Source organism: Aulonocara stuartgranti (assembly GCF_965226115.1).
Source record: "Aulonocara stuartgranti genome assembly, chromosome: 14".
NCBI classification, from domain to species: Eukaryota; Metazoa; Chordata; class Actinopteri; order Cichliformes; family Cichlidae; genus Aulonocara; species Aulonocara stuartgranti.
Window position 1 is genome coordinate 32,330,165 of NC_138950.1, and position 24,606 is coordinate 32,354,770.

The following is a 24,606-nucleotide window of genomic DNA, read 5'->3' on the forward strand; positions in this document are numbered from 1 at the left end:
CACTGTGTGTGTGGTCAAATGAATGGCAGCAGCCTCATGGCCCTCTGCTCACTTCTATGGCTGCAAATAATGTGTCAGCATTATGTTTTGGGCATTGTCAGGAAAGATCTGTGTGAGCAGAGCAACTGGTGGAAAGTTAACATTAGGTATTCACATATTCTGACAGTTTTGTTAGTTTGTAAAACAATAATTGTACAGATCTACATAATGCTGCTTTGTAAATATAGACCATCTAGTATCCGCTTAGTACAAATAAGAGTCTCTTGTAGTGAAATAAGGGGAATTTTCAACCACACATTGGGCACAAAGTGGTAAATGGGTGATTGCTGGCAGATAAAGAGCCCACTTCTGGCAGTCGTCCAGTACTGTGCTATGCGTTTCCCATGTTGCTGACTGATATCTTATTTGGAAAGTTAAATGGGCAACATTTAGTTACTGTAATAGCTTTTTTTTTTCTGTATTGACACATTATCATTTGCTAATTCAGTGATAAACTATACCTTTTACTCTACGCATAAAAATAAGACATGGTTAACTGGTAGAGCCCTATGAGGTATGTTTACTATATCATACCAACCATGTATTTATTTAATTTAAAGCAAAGCGGTAACACTTTGTTCACAGGCAGAACATTCCGTTTATAGTAGTGTTTTTTCTGTATTTTAACAGTTGTGGTTAGACAGGTTTTAAGTCCTGTCCTCTTTTTCTTTGGTTTTGCACTTAAAGTTTTGCATGAATTCTGATAAAACTTTGTAGGTGTGTGGAGTGGGATCATATTAACGCTTCATTAAAATTTGGCTTACATCCACCAAGGTCTTCAAGGTCAACTTTAATGATTTATTGGGTGAAGAAAGCCTTATAACTTAAACTATGGTTCTTACAAGTATGGTGTGTATGGTCAGCAAATAGAAAGCATTGCATAAAGATTTAAAATATCATGTCACATCTGATCCCTGACGTCTCCTTCAAGGTCCAGAGACTGATCTGAAGTGATAGCAATGCTACTGTAAACTGTAGTATAATATTATAGAATCAGCTCAAGTCATTCATGTCCTGTTATACACGTTACCCATTAGCCACTGCTACAAAGTCTTTGTGTAATCAAAGTCAATTCAATTCAAATTCACAATTCATTAAAAAGCAACTGTATTTGTCCCTAAGGGGCAATTAAAAAGACAATTAAATATCTGTCCTGCTACCCTTATCTGATTTTTGCTGTACTATGAACCTATTAAAGTATTTTAAAAAGAAAAGAACAAAGAGAACAAGATGGATATATGTAGAATACAGCACTGTTCCCTTATAGGGTGAGCTGGAAGGAGACAAACTTTCTGTCCGTGCTGTCTGGGTACCTCGGCTTTGTCCCACAGTCCAAAGGCATGCTTGTGAAGTTAACTGGTTGTTCTAAATTGGCTGTAGATGTGAATGTGAGCATGAATACTTCTGTCTCACTGCGTTTGTATTGTGATAGACTGGTGACCTGTCCCTCCTCTCACCCACTGACAGCTGAGATAGACTCAAGCCCAAATTAGAAAAGATGGAACTGGATGGATGGGTTTACAAGCATACACGGGAACACTGGTGTACTGCCTGATGGTTTTCCATAAGACCAGAGATCGACAACCTACGGCTCTTTCGCCCCTGAGCTATGGCTCTTACCTGGCTTGCAGATTTGGGTAAAAAAAAATATTAAAAAAGTAAAATTAAATAAAACTAGGAACATTTGAAATGTTACAGGCATAGTCTCCCCTTTAGGAAAGTAACCTGATGGGTAATGTATTCTGTGCCAGAGGCTGAAGTGGAAGACAGGCACGTGCGCGCCAGCGACTGAGTGAAGTGCAATGAAGTTTACGGAGATTGGGAAAAAGAAACCTATGCTTATAGTACTAGCTAGTGCAACCAGAGGGGCATGTAAAGGACCCATTTCTAAGTGAAATGTTAGTAGGCTATACCAGACCAGGAAGCTATAGCAGCTACGAGATGAACTCTGACTCACACAGGCACTTGAACGCAGAAGCTGGCAGTGTTAAATTTACCTCAAAACCTACGTGGGCATACCGACGTGATCTGTGCGTATCAGGTGATTCGTCCACACGTATGTAAGGTTTTGTGAGCGAGCGAGAGAGCTGTTTCGTGTAGTCTTATACGTTTGTACGCACAAAAAGGCTTTTGATAGTCAAAATGATCGGATTCTTGAAGCTGATCTTAATAAATTAATTATTTACTCAGGTTTGGATGTATGCGTTTGTAAAATAGTTTTACGTGTGGTCAGATATTTCTGTGTGGATTGAAGCACGCGCGTGAGTCCTCTAAAGTTACACACGCATCATTGAATACGTTTGTAAAGCTTAGTTTACGCTTTTGAGACATATTTCTCTCCATATTTCGGAGGCCTGCATATCTTGAGATCCGCATAGCAATGCGAGCAGGTTTTCTCAAACATAAACTACAGGAAGTCCAAACACCTTCTTGCAGCCCTGATATGGAAATCAAACAAAACAAAGTGAGAACACTATTATTTAATATGCTGTCATTTTCAATCACAAAATATCTATAATACCTTTTGCAAATATCTGTATATGTTCGACCCTGACCTCAAGCTGTTTTATTGTCGCCTGTTGAGAAGAGGACAGTACACTGAAATAGACTGAAGTCATAATTTCATGCAAAAAGCTCTTTTTATTTTAAAATTATTACTCCACTGCTACGTTTTATTTATTTGAAAGTGGGCTGTTTGTTATTTGATGAATTTTCCATAAGGTGTGAACTCAAATAGACCTGTGGGTGGAGAGGCTAAAATGTGTTTTTTGATGTTAAAGGTTGCCGTCCCCTACATTAGACATAGCCATATTGCGTTAACAATTTGTTTAAAAGTCCTACAATGTCACATCCAAAAAGTTGGGACACTGTCCCAAATGTCAATACACGTAAAATATTTACAGTGAGAAAGTTGGAATCTGATTGCAGCAATATATCTTAGGAGACAGAGGCAACAAAAGCTAGAAAACAGAAATAATGAGAGCAATATTTTGCAGCTTATTGGGTTAATAGGCAACAGATCAGTAACATGAGTTGGTATAAAAGCAGCATCTTAGAGAGGCAATAGTTTCTGTGTAGTAAAGAGAGCCACATGATAAAAGTGGCTCTGCCATCCAAGATCACAATATCGTCAAAGCACAAATGTAGAGGAAGAGCTTATGAGATGAGCTTGAGTTTCCTGTAGTGACACTAGTTACAGTCACAAACTAGTCACGTCTCACTCACAAAGAAAAACCACACAAAGAGGAACCTTTGCCACACTGCTTCCGTTCTTTAAAAAGGACATTCAGACATTTCTTTTCTCATCATGAACACATCAAACAGCTCCACAGAAGATGACCGGGTTTATGCTGGGATCTTTGGCTGCATTATGGTGATAGGTCTGCCACTGAATGCAGTCTCACTGTGGATTCTTCTTCGCCGCCACAGCCTCAAATCACCCAACGCTGTCTTCATGGTGAACCTGGCACTCTCAGACCTGCTAGCCATCATGTCTTTGCCCATGAGGATCTACCATCATGCAACAGGCACCTCGCTGGGAATTATCACATGCCTCTTCAGCCTAATAATCTTTCGCAACAACCTCCGCTCCAGCGCCTCCTTCATCACCTTCATAAGTGTGGACCGACTGCTGGCTGTGGTTTATCCTCTGAGGTCTCGCCATCTTCGGACCTCGTGCAATGCCTGGAAAGGAGCAGCACTCGTCTGGGGGGTTTTGCTGGTGGTAAATATCCCAGAGGGCATAGGATTTGTAAAACACGTACAGAACCACACAGAACACAATTGTTTTCAATCTCATTATTATAAAAGTGTAACACGATCAGCAATTATTTACCTTCAGATTGTGTTACTGGTCACAATGCTAGCAGTCAACATTGTGTGCACCGTTATGGTTTCTTGGACTCTACACAAACATCACAGTGACTCTGCAAAGGTCAGAAACAAGGTGAACGTAATGCTGATTTTTGCCATCAACTTGTTTATATTCTGCACATGTTTTCTGCCCATGCCACTACACGCAGTTACAAAAAGCAAAGGAAAAATAGCTCCACTGGCATTTCTGACTGTTTTGAGCTGCTGTCTGGATCCACTGATGTATTATTTTTCTTTTGACTCCTTCTGGAAGAAAAAAGAGGACGTGGGAAGAGAACTATAGATTAGTGACCTGCTAGAGTTGCTATCAGATGTCCCATGATAAATGCCTGTTTTTTTGTTTTTAACAAAGTAGCTCGTTTGTGCACAAGATTCTTAAGTAGTTCAACCACATGCAAAGTTTTCAGCAGTTAACCATCAATATTCATTTCTTCAGCAACATTTGCGTGAAAGCCAGAGACTGAAACAGCAAAAGCAAAGGCTTGGGTTAGTGGCTTCATATTTTATTTTCACTGCAACATGAAAGCCTCAGCTACAGAAAGTATGGGAAAAGGCAGCAAATCACATAATTGATTAAATCTACTTTATATTTGTTCACTTCACAACCAGTGTTGCCAACTTAGCGAGTTTTCAGACCCCTTAGCGACTTTTTTTTCTAAAAAAAAAAGTCGTTAAAAAAAGACGTGAAAGCGCGTACCTCTTTTACTCTCAACAAGCAGCGGGTGCTGTAACGCAGTCAGTTCTTCTTTTACTCTTTTACTCTTATGCTGTTTTGTGGATCACAAGGTTTAAAACTACTTATAAACACACACACACAAAGTAATTTCACCAGAGTGCCTATTTCGGGTCACTTGCCGGTCCAGGCCCGGGTAAAGGAGCAGGGTTGGAATTGTGACATTAAAAAAAAAACAATAATTGCTAAAAGTAATTTAATTTGTAGTTCTAAATAAACTCTAAATGCATTTAGGACGTTTTTTTACTCACTTTATGTCTCTTCCACGATGTTATTTCTCTCTCCAACAACATAGATTACAATTAGATTAGCATGACCAATTATGCAAATTAGGCGAGGACGTCATTTAGCGACTTCTAGCGACTTTTAGGACAACCGATTTTCCTTACTGAGGAGTTGGAAACAGTGTTCACAACTGAGGAAGCAGCTTGTCTAAATCAGTTAGAAAGCTTCTGGAAGTCACCGCTTGTTGAACTAAATACTGTCAGGACATGAAACAAACCACCTTTTAACAAACAGATAAGAAAAACAGAAGAAAAATGGTGTTTTTTCGTCTTTTTAGTCAGACTAGCTGCTTTGTTTTTGTGATAAGTTGTCTCCTTGTTGTACATTTTTCAGTTGCATGAAAGACAGGTCAGTAATGTGGTATAAAAAGAGCATCTTAGAAAGGAAGAGTTTCATCAATCTATAAAAACTGCATCTCTAAATTGTGAAAAAAAATCAGAATAACATCCCTCAATGTAAAATTGTAAAGGCTTGAATATCTCATAATCTACAATACATAACACCATCAATGCATTATGAGAATGTGGAGGAATCTCTGTGCGCAAGGGACAAAGCCCAAAATCAACATTGCAGTCCTGTGATTTTCAGGCCTTAATATAGCACTGCATTACAAAAAAGTATGCCTGTGTCGTGGAAATCACCACATGGGCTCAGGAACACTTGCAGAAATTGCTGTATGTGAATCATAATCATAATTTACTGTGCCAACGACAAATCCAAGTTAAAGAAAAAGAAGAACATGGTCCAGGAACACCACCATCTTCTCTGGGCAAAATGCATTTAAAATGCACAAATTGAAAAACTTTTCTATGGTCAGAGCAATTCTCTGGACTAAAGAAGAGATGGGCCTTCTAAAGGTTACACTTCTGATGGTATGGGTGTGCATTACTGACCATGAAATTGGCAACTTGCACATCTGGAAAGGCACCATCAATGCTGATAGTTATATACAGATTTTAGAGCAATGCTCTAAATGTTGATGACATTTTTTCAGAGAATTTGTTGCATAAGACAGTGATAAATAACATACTGGCTCTATTACAGCAGTGTGGCTTCATAGTAGAAGAGTCTTTTTTTAGATCAGTTGCTGCCATCAAATTTAAAATGGGCTAATATTTGTCTTTAAAAGGTACATTTTCTCAGTTTAAACACTTGGTATGTTTTCTATGTTTTTTTGTGAATTGTTTATGAGTTCAAGAGCTTTTCATTTGGGGCTGTTTTTCATCTGCCTGAAACACACTTGCTTCCACAAAAAAGCCTCTCTAACCTTATGGCTGATTTAGTCCAATATACAATAATGTTAAATTCTGCTTGATATTAGGGTTGCTAAGGTTTCATTTGAAACTTCTGTCGATACAAGTGATTGCTCAAAATGAATTTTAGTGGCAGCCCTGTGACATACTAGCGACCTGTCCAAGGTATATCCTACCTGTCACCCTATGGTAGCTCGAATAGGCTCCAGCACCCCTTCAACCCTGAATTGGATAAATAGAGGTGAATGGATGGAGATTTTAGTTGCCACTATATCAGCCCACCTTATGGCACATCATTTAGAGAGGGAGCTGCTGCTGCTTTGCTCTGTATGGCTCTTTCTAAAATTAAGCCCATGTGTTTCATTGTGGTAATTTGTGCTGTCTAATTGTGATAGATATAGTGTCACATATAAAACTCTCCCACTGCCTGTTACAACTGCTGACAGCTAAATCAATCTTAGCATGTTAGTTATGCTGTGCTCGCCTTTCTTTTGAAAGAAATTTGTGAAGAATGAATTTCCCTTACTTGCTGCCTTTTCTCCCGCTTGTTTTGTTTTGATTCTTTGATTTTGCTTTGATTTGTTTCATCCATGTGCAGTGAAATTGATTTCATTTAGTTAGGTTAAATCTCCTGTAGATACGTTTCTATTGGTATTGTTAAACAAATGTTAGCTTGTGTATGTCGCAGTAATGTTGGGCTAATATATGTCAAAGTGTATAAAGATTTTAAATAAAACAAATATTTGTTGTTTACACAGATGCTTTTTTGTTTTGTTTGTTTTCTTTTGTGTAACAGCAAAATGTACATTACTTAACTGTCCTGTAGCTGATGCGGTGTTTCCTGGAGGAAAAGATTATAAAAGGATGAAGAATTCTTTTTCTACAGTTAAAGCTGAAGATTCATAAAACTTCCAGAAATACCAGTAAAGTTCACCAATGTTTGACTGGTGTTTGCTATAGATTCTGCATTATCCACTTTTCTGTGATGTGACCATGCACAGAGTGGTCAGTAGAAGAAGGTTTAACTCAGCTGATATAGCTGCAGATGAAGATGCAGATACATGGTACTGGACTGTGAGCACGGGGCCCACTAAAGGATGTTGGAACCTTGTGCCACCTTCACAAAACCTTTTCCTGACAGTTTGATAACTAACATGCACAGGAATAGCCTGCTGGAGGTCATTCTGTGGGAGTCTGGCAGCTCCTCCTAGTAGAAATGAGCAGACACAGATCTTGCCCTTTAGGGTGAGGCCTTTCTATGGCCCTGTCCAACTCTCTTTGTGCAACCTCCCATCTCCTGGTATCTCCTCCATATACTCAAGACTGAGCTCGGAGACACAGCAAACTTTCTTGCATGGATGTGCCATCCTGGAGGAGTTGGACTACCTGTGCAACCAGAATTGGCTGTAAGCATCTGGGCTACCAGCAGTGACAAGAACAGTAGCTAAAAACCAAACAAAAGGAAAATCAGTCAGGAGGGAAAGTAGAGAAATGGTCTGTGGACACTGTGGCTCTCCAGTGCACCTGTTGCCACTTTTATTTATCATCACCATATGTGATGATGGCGCACAAGCGCCACATATTTAAATGTTTTCCAGAAAAAGACTCCAAACGAGGAACATTCACTGTGTCCAGTCTAATCATTTATCATCACGCTGCCACATTTAAGAAATTGTTTCTTGTTCTTCTGTTTAGTTTTAGCACAGGTTATCTACTGTAATAACATGTCTTTACCTGTTTATTCAAACGGATCATCTCTCTTCAAAACTTACAAACGTATTAAAGGTAACTGAAAACAAACCATCTGGCATCCATCATTGTAAATTCAAATGAGCCTAGGCCCTGTAATGTTTCATACTTTTTATTTATTTCATGTAAAATTACGCTCTCTTTTTTTTTAGACAGTCCATATTTCATTTTTATGTGTACAGCTGAACAGTGACGAAAAATATCTTATTTAAGTATAAGATGGGGAAAATCTGCTTTGAGGCAGCAGCCAAGAAAGCTGTAGTCCGCGTCTGTGAATACCCGTGTGTACACCTGTGTGCATACCTGTGTGGATCAGCATGCTTGCATTCCAAAGGTTTCTCCATGTAACGATCTGCTAGGGAGTGTGGGGAGCCACAGCCCCGTCCTCCAGGGTATGAAGCAGGTATGGAGGAGATCAAAACTCCAGACATCCAGAGGTCCCCAGAACACAAGAGACCAAGGAAGACCAACAGAGGGGCAGCCGCGCCACTGTCCCAGTAAGAGCTGAGGAGAGTCCCAGATGAGGGCTCATTCAGCAGCCGCGGAGCAGAAGCCAGGGGGAGTTGCAGTGACGCGCCCGTGAGCTCCGCCGGCACCCAGCTGTGCCTGAGTGACCGAGCCCCAGGCCGAGAGGCCGGGGGCACCCCACCTCCGAAGTGGCCCGAGCGAGCCCCAGGCTCCAGGCCCCGATAAGCGGCCGCCAAGGAGTGAGCCGGTGTGTACCCGGACGCCCACCCCCAGACACAAAGAACCACCAACGCACCGACACCTGAGGGAGTCCGCCACTGGCAGGGGAAGTGGTGGGTGGAGATAGGCCTCCAAACCTTGGAGGGCCTGAGATGTCCCCAGAGAGGTGGCGTCTGATACCCAACCTGACAAATAGACAGAGACATACAGGCACACACAGACACAAACATCCATCCCCACCCTCATGCTCTCATATGCACTTACTCCACACTCAACCAACGTGGAGACAGACATAAAGAGACGCTGTACACACGATCACACTCCCCAAGCGTACTCTACGAACCGGGTCTAGGTACCCTTGCCCCTGGAGGGGGGAACTGCACCCAGACCCAGGTGGTGGTGGTCTTCTCTCACCCCCGTTCTCTGCGGCCTGCTGGAGCGGGGGGGCTAGGAGGAGTTGGCCGTCCAACTGCGGTCTGGAGTGTGGGGCCTCCCTGCTGCTGCGGAGTCGGGGCGGTCTGCCTCTCCCCACCGCAGGGAAAAGGGTAACACCACCTGGGAAACAGGACATGTTAGCTGCATTTAATTTTCAGTTACTCTTTATATAGTTAGGTAGGAGTCAGGCCATGTTTCTTTTTAGCTGAAAAACATTATAACAGGTAACCTGCAGTGTTGAAAACTTCCGACGATGTTTGCTACCCTACAATCCGTCCTACTCTGTAGTAAAACCAGCGCTATTTGACTGTCCTGTTGATGTCATTGAAATGTATATAGCCTATTTAAAATCTAAAACTTAACATTGTCCGTAGCCTGCTGTTGTTACCACTGTCCTGTTTGAAATGTAATGAGAGAAACTGGTTATTTTGTCATATGTGCATGTACCGATATTGAACCCAAGGTACTAACTAGCTAACTGACTGGATGCCCATTAACCTTATAGCTCCTGTTCTGTGTGTGTGTGTGTGTGTGTGTGTGTGTGTGTGTGTGTACACAGAGAGACAGCCAGGCTCATAATGGATATGAGGAAGTTTTTTCAAAAGAAGGAGCCACATTCTGTCATGGTCTGCGGTGGGTGGCTGGAATTTCCATAAGGCTCCTGAACTGACCTGGGATCCGCCCCTGGGCAGGGCCAACTCCAGCTCCTGCACACCTGGAGCCTATTGCAGGCAATCAAGCCAGAGGGATTTAAACCACACGTTGATGTTCATTCACTGCCAGTTCGTCATCAACACATGTTGGTAACAGGCCTTATACTTCAAGTGCTTGCTGTGATCTAGCTTGTTAACAAGACTCTTGTGCTGCAGTTGCTGTATTCACCTTGGCTCACGCTCCACCTCCCGACTCAGGATACCAAGCAATCATTTTGAAAATCTCTCTGTGCCTCACCTGCCTGCCCTCCTGCCATCACACTCCATCTGAAGCCCCGGATCTCAGGCCAGCCTTTCCACGCCACTCAGCCTCCCCCTGGATTCTCATCACCCCCCTCTCAACACTCCATGTCCCCTACTGCAAGTAAGAATTGCTACTCTTACAACTGGCCACTTCAGAGCTGCCTCCAGAATCAGAATCAGAAAGGGTTTTATTGCCAAATGTTGAGCAGGTTTACAACATTAGGAAATTGCTGCAGTGCTTCAGTGCAAACATACTGTCATAAATTACGCTTAAATAGACATGAGAATAAGAATTAAAAGTGCTAAGTAGATATATACATGAGTGCAGGTGGTGATCAGTGCCAAACATGGAATGATGCAGTGAACACAGCGTAGGGTCATGTGTTAGTGGTGGGAACAGTCATACGGTTATTGTTCATGTGTCCAACAGCAGAGGGGAAGAAACTGTTCTTATGGCGAGAGGTTCTGGTGCGAATGGACCGGAGCCTCCTGCCTGAGGGGAGCAGGTCAAACAGACTGTGTCCAGGGTGAGAAGGGTCAGCTGAGATCCGAGCTGCACGCCTCCACTACCTCCCTAACTCCTCTATCTTCTCTCTTCAGTGTGACTGTTCCCTGCGCAGCTCCACTCCGCATCTCAGGCCTCATTCCCTCGCCCTAGCCACGTTCCCCAGGCCACGCCTCGTCAAACTCCACGTCTTATTGTTTTGTTTTGTTTTTTGTCTTTGCTATCTTTTCTTTTTTTGCACTTAAGCCTAATAAATTGTTACATCATCTGCTGTCTCTGCTCTGGGTTTCTGCACCTGAGTCCTGTTCAGTACATGCCACTCGGCCCCGTGACACATTCAGGTAAAAGTGTAAGATCAAATGATCCATCAATAACGGATAATGTTGGATCAGTGTTTCAATATTTGTATCCTTTATTAGATGTACATGTGGTTTGGTTATTTGCCTTTTGGTTGAAAATACACTGAGAGAGGACTTTTTTATTAGTGATCTTAATAGTATTTTTTTAATCTAATTGAATACAATCTATTTGTGTATGAATGTCAGTCCAAAGAGGAAAGAGGGGAACATGAGGAGAAAGTACAAGGTCAGGCAGAACCAGGTAAGAAAACAGACAGGGAGTACTAACAGGCAAAACAGAAACTGTTAAACTGGCAAAGGGGGGGGGGAAACAACTAATTTTACTCATACAATCTGGAAGTTGTGTTCTCCCTATATTAAAGCTGCTCTACAGAATCTGCAAAACAAACTGGGTTGTCAGCCCTGGCACTGCATTACCATATTGAGCTTCAGTCAGAGGAAGTCACGGTTACCAAAGACTTTTTGAAGCTCAAGAGTGAGGCTGGTGCCATTCCAGATATGTTAACATTGTACAATCTTCTGGATAATCAGATCTTCCCCACACTGAAAACTGTTATTCAGGTTGCCCTAACAAACCCAGTTAGCAGCTGTAGCTGTGAGAGGTCATTTAGTTTCTTGAGTCAGCTCCATACCTGGCTGAGAAGGACCATGGGTCAAAGCAGACTCCAGCACCTGGCTGTGATGTCAGTTGAGAAAGAGATGCTTGAGAGACTTGACCACCAAAATGTGATAGACAGATTTGCCAACCTCAAGGTGAGGCGACATAGGTTAAAAGAAAAGAAAAAATCTGCAGAGCCATAGTAGCATCTGCAGTAAAGATCTTTTCATACATTATATACATTGTACCATAGGCCAAGGTGTCTCAGTTTTCTAATTTTTTAATAATATTTTGTACATTTCAAGGACTCTTCTATTTTTGGAGTGTATTTTTTTACGTATCCGTATTATATTATACATACACTTTAAAAGTGAATCTGTCCAAAAAATGCACTCAGTTTACTTTTTACTCACTATGAGCATCATTTTCATCATCAGTTTGTTTGTTTGTTTTTTATTCCAATCCATTCTTCTTTAGCAGCATTTAAATAACCTTTATCAGATTTGATGGTTTTGTTACAGACTTGTCAAAAAAGTGTTTTGCTTTTCTTTCACAACTGTGGGGATTAAATTGTGTTAAAATGTACAAAACAGTGATGTCATGTTTTGTGACGAGGACCCAGGCACAGAGAGATTTGATGAATTTAAGAATCTTATGATTTAATAAAGAAATTTGCAGACTTGCACAGAGAGGGTAAAATTATGATAACTGATAATGGAGATGAAGACAACAGACAATGAGGACAGGGAGGAACAGGGGTTTAAATACACCAAGGAGACAGTCAGAGGGAACTTGGGACAACTGGAGACATTTAGGGATGCAGGGACTAACAGAGACAGGGAAGAAGTCTCATCGTGATGAGTAAAGTTTACCTTGCCTGGATGGGCAGCTCTCTGGGTGCTCAGCACCCCCAAAGCTCTGATCCTAGAATCGCCCCAGTATAGAAGTAAAGTTTATATTACAAAAAACCCCTCCCCCATTAAAATAAACTCAGAGACATTAAAAGAACTAAACTCAAGACTAAATGTAACGGTCTTTTGCATTTGATGTTTGTTAAGCTGTATGTCTGGATTTTGTTCTTTGCGCCCTCTGGTGGTGAATTGTGTAGGGTACAGCTTGATCTCCTCCCAGTTTCCTTTTTTGCTAACGCACATGGTGTCTGCATGCTGCAGCTCACAGTTAGCTCCACACATGGAGAAAATATCGTTCAAAGAGTAGAAATAATTGAGAAAGAAGATGGAGGATAAGGCAATAAGGCCATAAAGGACTATTTAGCACCTCCTGGATGTCAGCACATGAGGTTTGTGTGTTTTAAATGTTTTGTTTTCTGTAATTAAGGACTTTTGATTGATTGGCACTAAGTACAAGAGCGCATTTTGATGTGATGTTTTGTTTATTGTTTGTCCGTGAGCAGTTCTCACGGGTTGCCAAGAACAGAATAACCCCTGTTCTATAACTACATCGTGCGTACGTCAATCCTTGAGGGTGCTACACTAAACCACTGCAAAGGAAAGAATCAAGAATATAAAAATACACTCAAAATGCACAAATATAGAGGCAGAGCTTATGAGATGAGCTTGAGTTTCCTGTAGTGTGACTAGCTACAGTGACAAACTAGTCACGCCTCACTCACAAACAAAAACCACACAAAGAGGAACCTTTGCTGCTCGGCTTCAGTTCTTTAAAAAGGACATTCAGACATTTCTTTTCTCATCATGAACACATCAAACAGCTCCACAGAAGATGACCGGGTTTATGCTGGGATCTTTGGCTGCATTATGGTGATAGGTCTGCCACTGAATGCAGTCTCACTGTGGATTCTTCTTCGCCGCCACAGCCTCAAATCACCCAACGCTGTCTTCATGGTGAACCTGGCACTCTCAGACCTGCTAGCCATCATGTCTTTGCCCATGAGGATCTACCATCATGCAACAGGCACCTCGCTGGGAATTATCACATGCCTCTTCAGCGTAATAATCTTTCGCAAAAACCTCCGCTCCAGCGCCTCCTTCATCACCTTCATAAGCGTGGACCGACTGCTGGCTGTGGTTTATCCTCTGAGGTCTCGCCATCTTCGGACCTCGTGCAATGCCTGGAAAGGAGCAGCGCTCGTCTGGGGCTTTTTCCTGGTGGTAAATATCCCAGAGGGCATAGGATTTTTTAAACACTTACAGAACCACACAGAACACATTTGTTTTCAATCTCATTATTATAAAAGTGTAACACGATCAGCAATTATTTACCTTCAGATTGTGTTACTGGTCACAATGCTAGCAGTCAACATTGTGTGCACCGTTATGGTTTCTTGGACTCTACACAAACATCTCAGTGACTCTGCAAAGGTCAGAAACAAGGTGAACGTAATGCTGATTTTTGCCATCAACTTGCTTATATTCTGCACATGTTTTCTGCCCATGCCACTACACGCAGTTACAAAAAGCAAAACCAGTATAACCCCACTGGCATGTCTGACTGTTTTGAACTGCTGTCTGGATCCACTGACGTATTATTTTTCTTTTGACTCCTTCTGGAAGAAAAAAGAGGACACGGGAAGAGAACTATAGATTAGTGACCTGCTAGAGTTGCTATCAGATGTCCCACGATACATGCCTGTTTTTTTTGTTTTTTTTGTTTTTGTTTTTTACAAAGTAGCTCGTTTGTGCACAAGATTCTTAAGTAGTTCAACCACATGCACAGTTTTCAGCAGTTCAAGGTTCTTTATTTGTCACATGTATAGTTATACAAGTATAACACACAGTGAAATGTAGCCTGACACGCTCCTCGACATGTGCAAAAAAAATTGGGGGGGGGGGGGGGGGGGGGTGTGTGTAGAGGAAGAACATTATATATATATATGTATATACATTGGGTGTGCAGTAGTAGCAGCAAGCAGGTGAATTCTGTACGTTAATATGAATAGACATCTGACATCTGACTATTTTACAGTTAACCATCAATGTTCATTTCTTCAGTAACATTTGTGTAAAAGCCAGAAAGTAAAAGAATAAAAGCCTTGGCTTGGCCTAGTGGTTTCATGTTTTATTTTCACTGCAACATGAAAACCTCAACCACAGGAAGACCGGTGGCTCATCTGCTTTACTAGAAACTGTGAAAAAAGGCAGCTGCAACACTGGAACTAAGATGTTATTTTTGTCAAGTTCAGTTAATATCTCAATCAGTATCATGTAATAAGTTTGTCAGAATTAACAATCTGACATGAGAAGATGTATTCAGACACACTGAAGTTTTTTTCTTAAAGCCTTCTCCTGAAGTATTTCTCATGCAGTTGAGAAAAACAGTGTAGAGAAAAAAAATCACATAATTCATTAAATCTACTTTATATTTGTTCACTTCACAACTGACGAAGCAGCTTGTCTAAATCAGTTAGAAAGCTTCTGGAAGTCACCGCTTGTTGAACTAAATACTGTCAGGACATGAAACAAACCACCTTTTAACAAACAGATAAGAAAAACAGAAGAAAAATTGTGTTTTTTCGTCTTTTTAGTCAGACTAGCTGCTTTGTTTTTGTGATAAGTTGTCTCCTTGTACATTTTTCAGTTGCATGAAAGACAGGTCAGTAATGTGGTATAAAAAGAGCATCTTAGAAAGGAAGAGTTTCATCAACCTATAAAAACTGCATCTTTAAATTGTGAAAAAAAATCAGAATAACATCCCTCAATGTAAAATTGTAAAGGCTTGAATATCTCATAATCTACAATACATAACACCATCAATGCATTATGAGAATGTGGAGGAATCTCTGTGCGCAAGGGACAAAGCCCAAAATCAACATTGCAGTCCTGTGATTTTCAGGCCTTAATATAGCACTGCATTACAAAAAAGTATGCCTGTGTCATGGAAATCACTGCATGGGAACACTTGCAGAAATTGCTGTATGTGAATCATAATCATAATTTACTGTGCCAACGACAAATCCAAGTTAAAGAAAAAGAAGAACATGGTCCAGGAACACCACCATCTTCTCTGGGCAAAATGCATTTAAAATGCACAAATTGAAAAACTTTTCTATGGTCAGAGCAATTCTCTGGACTAAAGAAGAGATGGGCCTTCTAAAGGTTACACTTCTGATGGTATGGGTGTGCATTACTGACCATGAAATTGGCAACTTGCACATCTGGAAAGGCACCATCAATGCTGATAGTTATATACAGATTTTAGAGCAATGCTCTAAATGTTGATGACATTTTTTCAGAGAATTTGTTGCATAAGACAGTGATAAATAACATACTGGCTCTATTACAGCAGTGTGGCTTCATAGTAGAAGAGTCTTTTTTTTAGATCAGTTGCTGCCATCAAATTTAAAATGGGCTAATATTTGTCTTTAAAAGGTACATTTTCTCAGTTTAAACACTTGGTATGTTTTCTATGTTTTTTTGTGAATTGTTTATGAGTTCAAGAGCTTTTCATTTGGGGCTGTTTTTCATCTGCCTGAAACACACTTGCTTCCACAAAAAAGCCTCTCTAACCTTATGGCTGATTTAGTCCAATATACAATAATGTTAAATTCTGCTTGATATTAGGGTTGCTAAGGTTTCATTTGAAACTTCTGTCGATACAAGTGATTGCTCAAAATGAATTTTAGTGGCAGCCCTGTGACATACTAGCGACCTGTCCAAGGTATATCCTACCTGTCACCCTATGGTAGCTCGAATAGGCTCCAGCACCCCTTCAACCCTGAATTGGATAAATAGAGGTGAATGGATGGAGATTTTAGTTGCCACTATATCAGCCCACCTTATGGCACATCATTTAGAGAGGGAGCTGCTGCTGCTTTGCTCTGTATGGCTCTTTCTAAAATTAAGCCCATGTGTTTCATTGTGGTAATTTGTGCTGTCTAATTGTGATAGATATAGTGTCACATATAAAACTCTCCCACTGCCTGTTACAACTGCTGACAGCTAAATCAATCTTAGCATGTTAGTTATGCTGTGCTCGCCTTTCTTTTGAAAGAAATTTGTGAAGAATGAATTTCCCTTACTTGCTGCCTTTTCTCCCGCTTGTTTTGTTTTGATTCTTTGATTTTGCTTTGATTTGTTTCATCCATGTGCAGTGAAATTGATTTCATTTAGTTAGGTTAAATCTCCTGTAGATACGTTTCTATTGGTATTGTTAAACAAATGTTAGCTTGTGTATGTCGCAGTAATGTTGGGCTAATATATGTCAAAGTGTATAAAGATTTTAAATAAAACAAATATTTGTTGTTTACACAGATGCTTTTTTGTTTTGTTTGTTTTCTTTTGTGTAACAGCAAAATGTACATTACTTAACTGTCCTGTAGCTGATGCGGTGTTTCCTGGAGGAAAAGATTATAAAAGGATGAAGAATTCTTTTTCTACAGTTAAAGCTGAAGATTCATAAAACTTCCAGAAATACCAGTAAAGTTCACCAATGTTTGACTGGTGTTTGCTATAGATCGTGCATTATGCAGTTTTCTGTGATGTCAGAGTTTATAAAAATGGTGGCATGGAACAATTTAGGTTTATATTTTAATTTTGTGCTGAATACATTTGCTGTTTAACTTGGTTAACATGTGACCATGCACAGAGTGGTCAGTAGAAGAAGGTTTAACTCAGCTGACATAGCTGCAGATGAAGATGCAGATATATGGTACTGGACTGTGAGCACGGGGCCCACTAAAGGATGTTGGAACCTTGTGCCACCTTCACAAAACCTTTTCCTGACAGTTTGATAACTAACATGCACAGGAATAGCCTGCTGGAGGTCATTCTGTGGGAGTCTGGCAGCTCCTCCTAGTAGAAATGAGCAGACACAGATCTTGCCCTTTAGGGTGAGGCCTTTCTATGGCCCTGTCCAACTCTCTTTGTGCAACCTCCCATCTCCTGGTATCTCCTCCATATACTCAAGACTGAGCTCGGAGACACAGCAAACCTTCTTGCATGGATGTGCCATCCTGGAGGAGTTGGACTACCTGTGCAACCAGAATTGGCTGTAAGCATCTGGGCTACCAGCAGTGACAAGGACAGTAGCTAAAAACCAAACAAAAGGAAAATCAGTCAGGAGGGAAAGTAGAGAAATGGTCTGTGGACACTGTGGCTCTCCAGTGCACCTGTTGCCACTTTTATTTATCATCACCATATGTGATGATAGCGCACAAGCGCCACATATTTAAATGTTTTCCAGAAAAAGACTCCAAACGAGGAACATTCACTGTGTCCAGTCTAATCATTTATCATCACGCTGCCACATTTAAGAAATTGTTTCCTGTTCTTCTGTTTAGTTTTAGCACAGGTTATCTACTGTAATAACATGTCTTTACCTGTTTATTCAAACGGATCATCTCTCTTCAAAACTTACAAACGTATTAAAGGTAACTGAAAACAAACCATCTGGCATCCATCAATGTAAATTCACATAAGCCTAGGCCCTGTAATGTTTCATACTTTTTATTTATTTCATGTAAAATTACGCTTTGTTTTTTTTTCTTTTTTTAGACCGATCATATCTCAGTTTTACAGGTCCTTCTTAAAAAATCAGCATATTGTGATAAAGTGCATTTTTTTTCTGTAATGTACTGATAAACATTAGACTTTCATATATTTTAGATTCATTACACACAACTGAAGTAGTTCAAACCTTTTATTGTTTTAATATTGATGATTTTGGCAAACAGCTCATGAAAACCCAAAATTCCTATCTCACAAAAATTCTGACCAATAAAAGAAAAGTGTTTTTACTACAAAAAAAGTCAACCTTCAAATAATCATGTTCAGTTATGCACTCAATACTTGGTCGGGAATCCTTTCTCAGAAATGACTGCTTCAATGCAGCGTGGCATGGAGGCAATCAGCCTGTGGCACTGCTGAGGTGTTATGGAGGCCCAGGATGCTTCGATAGCGGCCTTAAGCTCATCCAGAGTGTTGGGTCTTGCGTCTCTCAACTTTCTCTTCACAATATCCCACAGATTCTCTATGGGGTTCAGGTCAGGAGAGTTGGCAGGCCAATTGAGCACAGTAATACCATGGTCAGTAAACCATTTACCAGTGGTTTTGGCACTGTGAGCAGGCGCCAGGTCGTGCTGAAAAATGTAATCTTCATCTCCATAAAGCTTTTCAGCAGATGGAATCATGAATAGGTCCCCCAAGATCTGGAATCGGTTCTTCTCCACAATCTTCCTCAGGGTCCGGTCACCTCTTCTCATTGTGCAGCGTTTTCTGCCACACTTTTTCCTTCCCACAGACTTCCCACTGAGGTGCCTTGATACAGCACTCTGGGAACAGCCTATTCGTTCAGAAATTTCTTTCTGTGTCTTACCCTCCTGCTTGAGGGTGTCAATGATGGCCTTCTGGACAGCAGTCAGGTCGGCAGTCTTACCCATGATTGCGGTTTTGAGTAATGAACCAGGCTGGGAGTTTTTAAAAGCCTCAGGAATCTTTTGCAGGTGTTTAGAGTTAATTCGTTGATTCAGATGATTAGGTTAATAGCTCGTTTAGAGAACCTTTTCATGATATGCTAATTTTTTGAGATAGGAAATTTGGGTTTTCATGAGCTGTATGCCAAAATCATCAATATTAAAACAATGAAAGGCTTGAACTACTTCAGTTGTGTGTAATGAATCTAAAATATATGAAAGTCTAATGTTTATCAGTACATTACCGAAAATAATGAACTTTATCACAATATGCTGATTTTTTGAGAAGGACCTGTATGTGTACAGCTGAACATTGACGAAAAATGTCTGATTTAAGTATAAGATGGGGAAAATCCCTAAATTACACAATACTTAAAATAACAAAACTCTAAAAATTTAATTGACTATTATTTTTTATTTGTTTTATTTTCAATGTTCTTGAAAGTTAAAAAAAAAAAGTGAGGGAAGGAAATAAGGCAAGCTGACTGCAGATTAGTGAACTTCAGTTTGGAAGCCGTTCATGTGTGAATTCTATCATGGTCCTGCCTGCAGTGGAGGCACAGTGGTTGCAATAGCCTAGATTAAAGACTCAAAAATAATACTGTCATTTCCAATATTTCTAAACCATCATGATCTGAGGCTGCAGATTGTGTGAGACCAATCAGCGAGGACCAGAATGAAGACCACACAGGAGAAATTGGTAAAAGAAAACAAGACGTTTATTTTGTATTTTGGCTGACACAAACCTGACCTGGGAAAATACTTTATAGAAGTAAAGTTTATATTACAAAAAAAACCATCCCCCAAATAAATAAACTCAGAGACATTAAAAGAACTAAACTCAAGACTAAACCATATTGCAAAGGAAAGAATCAAGAATCTAAAAATAAACTCATTACAGTCAGAGCGTATTAAAAATGTGTATTACAGGAATCATAATCAGAGATCCTATCTTCAAAGCACAAATATAGAGGCAGAGCTTATGAGGTGAGATGAGATGAGATGAGATGAGCTTGAGTTTCCTGTAGTGTGACTAGTCACAGTCACAAACTAGTCACGCCTCACTCACAAACAAAAACCACACAAAGAGGAACCTTTGCTGCTCGGCTTCAGTTCTTTAAAAAGGACATTCAGACATTTCTTTTCTCATCATGAACACATCAAACAGCTCCACAGAAGATGACCGGGTTTATGCTGGGATCTTTGGCTGCATTATGGTGATAGGTCTGCCACTGAATGCAGTCTCACTGTGGATTCTTCTTCGCCGCCACAGCCTCAAATCACCCAACGCTGTCTTCATGGTGAACCTGGCACTCTCAGACCTGCTAGCCATCTTCTCTTTGCCCATGAGGATCTACCATCATGCAACAGGCACCCCGCTGGGAATTATCACATGCCTCTTCAGCGTAATAATCTTTCGCAACAACATTCGCTCCAGCGCCTCCTTCATCACCTTCATAAGTGTGGACCGACTGCTGGCTGTGGTTTATCCTCTGAGGTCTCGCCATCTTCGGACCTCGTGCAATGCCTGGAAAGGAGCAGCGCTGGTCTGGGGGTTTTTGCTGGTGGTAAATATCCCAGAGGCCAAAGGATTTTTAGAACACTTACAGAACCACACAGATCACATTTGTTTTGAACTTCATGAATATAAAAGTGTAACACGATCAGCAATTATTTACCTTCAGATTGTGTTACTGGTCACAATGCTAGCAGTCAACATTGTGTGCACCGTTATGGTTTCTTGGACTCTACACAAACATCTCAGTGACTCTGCAAAGGTCAGAAACAAGGTGAACGTAATGCTGATTTTTGCCATCAACTTGCTTATATTCTGCACATGTTTTCTGCCCATGCCACTACACATACTTACAAAAAGCAAAACCAGCATAACTCCACTGGCATGTCTGATTGTTTTGAGCTGCTGTCTGGATCCACTGATGTATTATTTTTCTTTTGACTCCTTCTGGAAGAAAAAAGAGGACGTGGGAAGAGAACTATAGATTAGTGACCTGCTAGAGTTGCTATCAGATGTCCCATGATACATGCCTGTTTTTTGTTTTTGTTTTTTACAAAGTAGCTCGTTTGTGCACAAGATTCTTAAGTAGTTCAACCACATGCACAGTTTTCAGCAGTTAACCATCAATGTTCATTTCTTCAGTAACATTTGTGTCAAGCCCAGAAAGTGAAGGAGTGAAAGAGGCTTGGCCTAGTGGTTTCATGTTCCATTTTCGCTCCAACATGAAAGCCTCAACCACAGATCGGTGGCTGACTTACTAGAAACTGTGAAAAAAGTCACCTGCAACACTTTTTTGTGTTTGCAAAACTGCGTCCTTACTTGTCTTCAGTTTACATGAAGTCAATATCCTGATCAGTATCATGTAATAAGTTTGTCAGATTTAACACTCTGACATGAGAAGATGTCCCCTCCCCCCAGAAAAAACAGAGTCTTCCAGAAGTCACGTGTGTGGAACTACATACTGTCAGGGACATGAAACAAACAACCTTTTCTCATATCGTTGTTGCTTTGGCCTAATATTTAATCAAGACGTATAAGAGTAATATCAATCTCCTCATTTCTCTTTTGGCAAATAAAACAGCATATACATAAGAATAACTCTGACAGATGGGTGTGTGTACGCATGTAAAGTACCACATGAATGAATAATGTTGAGGATAGATTAAGAATAATTAAACATTCAGCAGAAAAGCTGGTTTAAAATTGACTAATCACAATATTTTGTAAATATTTTTGAAAACATTACATACAGCACTGTTTAAGCCCATCTCTTCTGTATATTTTAAGTCCTTTCATAAGACTCAGGCCTTTGTTTTTTTTTGCGAGTGCCTCAGTAGTGGAGCCAACGGCTCAAGGCCTAATTAAGTCCCACCAGATGGAAGGGTGTTGGTGTAAGCCTACAACAGACTGTAAGACGACTGATTATCTCATCTGCAGATTTAAAATTATCCAAAGGTTATCACTGAAAATGCTATTAGACACTGAAGATTGGTTGAATTTCCCAGACTGGCCATTACATTTTACTGTTGTTAATGTTTACTATTGTACACGAAAGTTGATTGTGTCATATTCAATATAGTCATCATTTGCCAAGACCTAGTGATCATAATTGACTACAACTGGTAGTTTCTACTTGCCAGGATATAAGGACCAAGTTATCTGGACGTGTCACCACTTTGCCAAGTCTTGGAAGAAGGCCCAAACCGTTACATTCTGCTGGGATGAAATTGGTTTCGATGTTGAGGAACAACCCAGAAACCACAAAAGTTCAACTGTGGCATGAACAGGAAAGTGCTGTAATACTAGGGCCAATGTCCAGTGAGTTTTACTTCATGGTGAACTGAGAAGGTTTCAGAAAAAAAACCCTGCTACAAAATCAACACTTTCAAGCTGAAATTTACACCTGCCCACACGAACAGGACAAATGACTTCTGGAGTTTTACCAGTCAAAGAAACAATGATTGAGTTATTTGGCCACAATGGCAAGAGGTATGCTTGTTTAGGTATGTTTAAACCTGAGGCTTTCAAACCTAAGAACACTGTATCAGACATCAAGCATGGTGGTGGCAGCACTTCTGTTGTGCATGGAGTAATGAAGAACAAATGTCATGATCCTATGTCTTTGACACAGTTTGTGAGTTTATGATGGTTTTGTGAATCTTTCTTTTGGATTGAACAGATTTTCATCTTCTTGTCCTGTATTAGTTAGTCTGTAGTTTTGTATTTCCTAGTGCATCTGTGTTTAATATTTCTATTTTTTAGTTTTTGCCTGCTCTCATGTCTGTTCTGTCTTCAGCATCTCCTGCTGCTTTCTGTTGTGTGTTTTTTCTCTCCAGTCTGTCGTGTGTTTCCATGTTTATCCCCGTCCTAATGTCAAGCTTTTGTGTCCTTGTCTCAGTCTCTCGTCTCTTGTTTTTTGTTGTGTGTTTTCAGGTCTCCCGGTTCTGAGTTTCCAAGTTTAGCTTTTTACCTGATGTCTTGTATTTTTTTATACCATTTTTGAAACTTTTAAGTCACAGCATTAAAGTTGCTTTTTTTTCAAGTCATATCCTCGACTCAGAGTCCTGCATTTGGGTCCTAGTCTGCCTGCCACACAGCCATGAATGACATTCAGATTCTTCAGCTTCACCTCAAATCAACACCTAGCTGTTTGAAACTTGGACACAGTTGGGTGTTCCAGTTGGACAATGATCTCAAAGACACATTAAAACTGGTTAATCGATAAAGCAGTCTATCATTAAGGTTCTGGAATTACCAGCACTATAGAAAATTTGTGGACTATGGTTAAAATGAACTCCATCAATCTGCCAGAATTACAATAGAAGCTTTTTCATGGCTACCAAAAGCATCTTGCCAAAGTGCAACTTGCTAAGGACATTAATAGAGCCTGTATGAGCGTTTACGTATAGCTTTGACCCTGTGTGGATTGGAGAAAATCCCCCAAAAAGTCAAATGTCTGCAGTCAGTACTTGAGGCTTTTTTAAAGTCATTAAAGACAGAATTCATTAAAGGTTATCTGATGACATGATGGCATCAGATAACAATGTACAAGCTCTACTTCCAATATAAACAGAAAAGATAATCCTGAGACCAAAAGCAGTGGTTGAATCACAGTGGCTACGTCCATGTTTTATCCCATCTGTGTAATACAGTCATCATTTCTTCTAATATTACCCTACATTAACCTACTACAAGTTTCACACAGCATGTAGTTCAAATCACTGACAAAGACTGGAAGATGTAAAAAGCAACTATAAGGCGCATATGTCAAATACAAATAGCAGTTAAGAGCGATTTCATTATGCAAAACAAATAACCAACACATCAAAGTCCCCTCTTTTACTTTAAGAGATTTCTTTAGAAAATCTAGGGAGATTTTATGTTTTTGATTAATGGTGACTGGAAATGTAGTTGCTGGCAGAGCTGCAGGTTCACACGAGGATTTTACTATAGAAATGTTTAAATCGGTACAGAACACAAAATAGAAACCGTAAAATGAAAAAATACTGGCAGCAGCCAGCGTCGACCCTCAGCCTCCTACTGGATGCTCCCATGGTATCGAATTCAAAATCCTTTGTCAGCTTTTTCTCCAGTTATCGCATTCACAGAATTTTCAAAAAACTTGACCTCTGACCTCCAACCTCGAAGTCTAGGTCACTGAGATTAAAATTTGTCGAAGATACACCTACGCTGTCACTTTGAAACTCCTGCATCGCTTCTTTCTTGAGTCATCGTATTCACAAATTTGGGTGTCAACATTGCTTTCCCACCCACCCGTATGGTGACAACAAAACCCCCTTAGTCTTTTTACATTCATAAGATACTGACTGAAGCCTAGTAACGTTTGAAATAAAGTAACATATGCCTCAACTCAGTCATTTTTTTTTTTACTACTTTATTCACAGACAGATTTCATTGGCAGACAAAATATACAGATCACAGTTGGTTTTGTTCATCTAACATATAATACGCTCCCTTTCACTTGTTTTGACTTTAGTCCAGTCTCTGACTCTGGACTAAGGCTTTAAACGTGGTTTTACAAAACATTCTAAGAGTGCTGTTTCTCTTATACATAAACACATGCAAGGGAAAACAAAGGTTAGTCTAAAACGATTCAGAAAAGTAGTGGGGACGGGGGGGAAGAGAGAGAAGAAAAAGTGTGACAAATTAGAGGTCAAAAAGAAATATGGGTCTGTGTTTCAGGGGCAGAATATTATTCCAAAGAAGA

The 24,606-nt window shown here is 40.3% G+C and overlaps 3 protein-coding genes across 4 annotated transcripts; all 3 read left to right on the plus strand.

Moving 5' to 3' along the window:
- The first annotated feature begins 3,313 nt into the window (after positions 1-3,313).
- LOC309687613 (lysophosphatidic acid receptor 6-like) lies at positions 3,314-4,365 on the plus strand. Its single transcript, XM_082502710.1, has one exon. The coding sequence runs from the start codon at positions 3,347-3,349 to the stop codon at positions 4,193-4,195; it is 849 nt and encodes a 282-aa protein (XP_082358836.1). The 5' UTR covers positions 3,314-3,346; the 3' UTR covers positions 4,196-4,365.
- An 8,260-nt stretch (positions 4,366-12,625) lies between these two features.
- LOC309687611 (lysophosphatidic acid receptor 6-like) lies at positions 12,626-16,702 on the plus strand. Of its 2 annotated transcripts, none has more exons than XM_082502705.1 (2): positions 12,626-12,772; positions 12,887-16,702. In XM_082502705.1, exon 2 carries the CDS (start codon positions 13,188-13,190, stop codon positions 14,034-14,036), a length of 849 nt encoding a protein of 282 aa, XP_082358831.1. In that variant the 5' UTR covers positions 12,626-12,772; positions 12,887-13,187; the 3' UTR covers positions 14,037-16,702. The 2 variants fall into 2 exon arrangements, with proteins under 2 accessions (XP_082358831.1, XP_082358832.1); XM_082502706.1 differs by having other exon boundaries at positions 13,205-16,702.
- Positions 16,703-19,614: 2,912 nt separating this feature from the next.
- On the plus strand, positions 19,615-22,924 carry LOC309687740 (lysophosphatidic acid receptor 6-like). Its single transcript, XM_082502911.1, has one exon. It carries the CDS (start codon positions 20,014-20,016, stop codon positions 20,860-20,862), a length of 849 nt encoding a protein of 282 aa, XP_082359037.1. The 5' UTR covers positions 19,615-20,013; the 3' UTR covers positions 20,863-22,924.
- The last annotated feature ends 1,682 nt before the right edge of the window (positions 22,925-24,606 follow it).

Bases quoted from the DNA above. Each gene is read 5' to 3' on its own strand.
- LOC309687613 (XM_082502710.1), top strand. From the start codon at position 3,347: ATGAACACATCAAACAGCTCCACAGAAGATGACCGGGTTTATGCTGGG.
- LOC309687611 (XM_082502705.1), top strand. From the start codon at position 13,188: ATGAACACATCAAACAGCTCCACAGAAGATGACCGGGTTTATGCTGGG.
- LOC309687740 (XM_082502911.1), top strand. From the start codon at position 20,014: ATGAACACATCAAACAGCTCCACAGAAGATGACCGGGTTTATGCTGGG.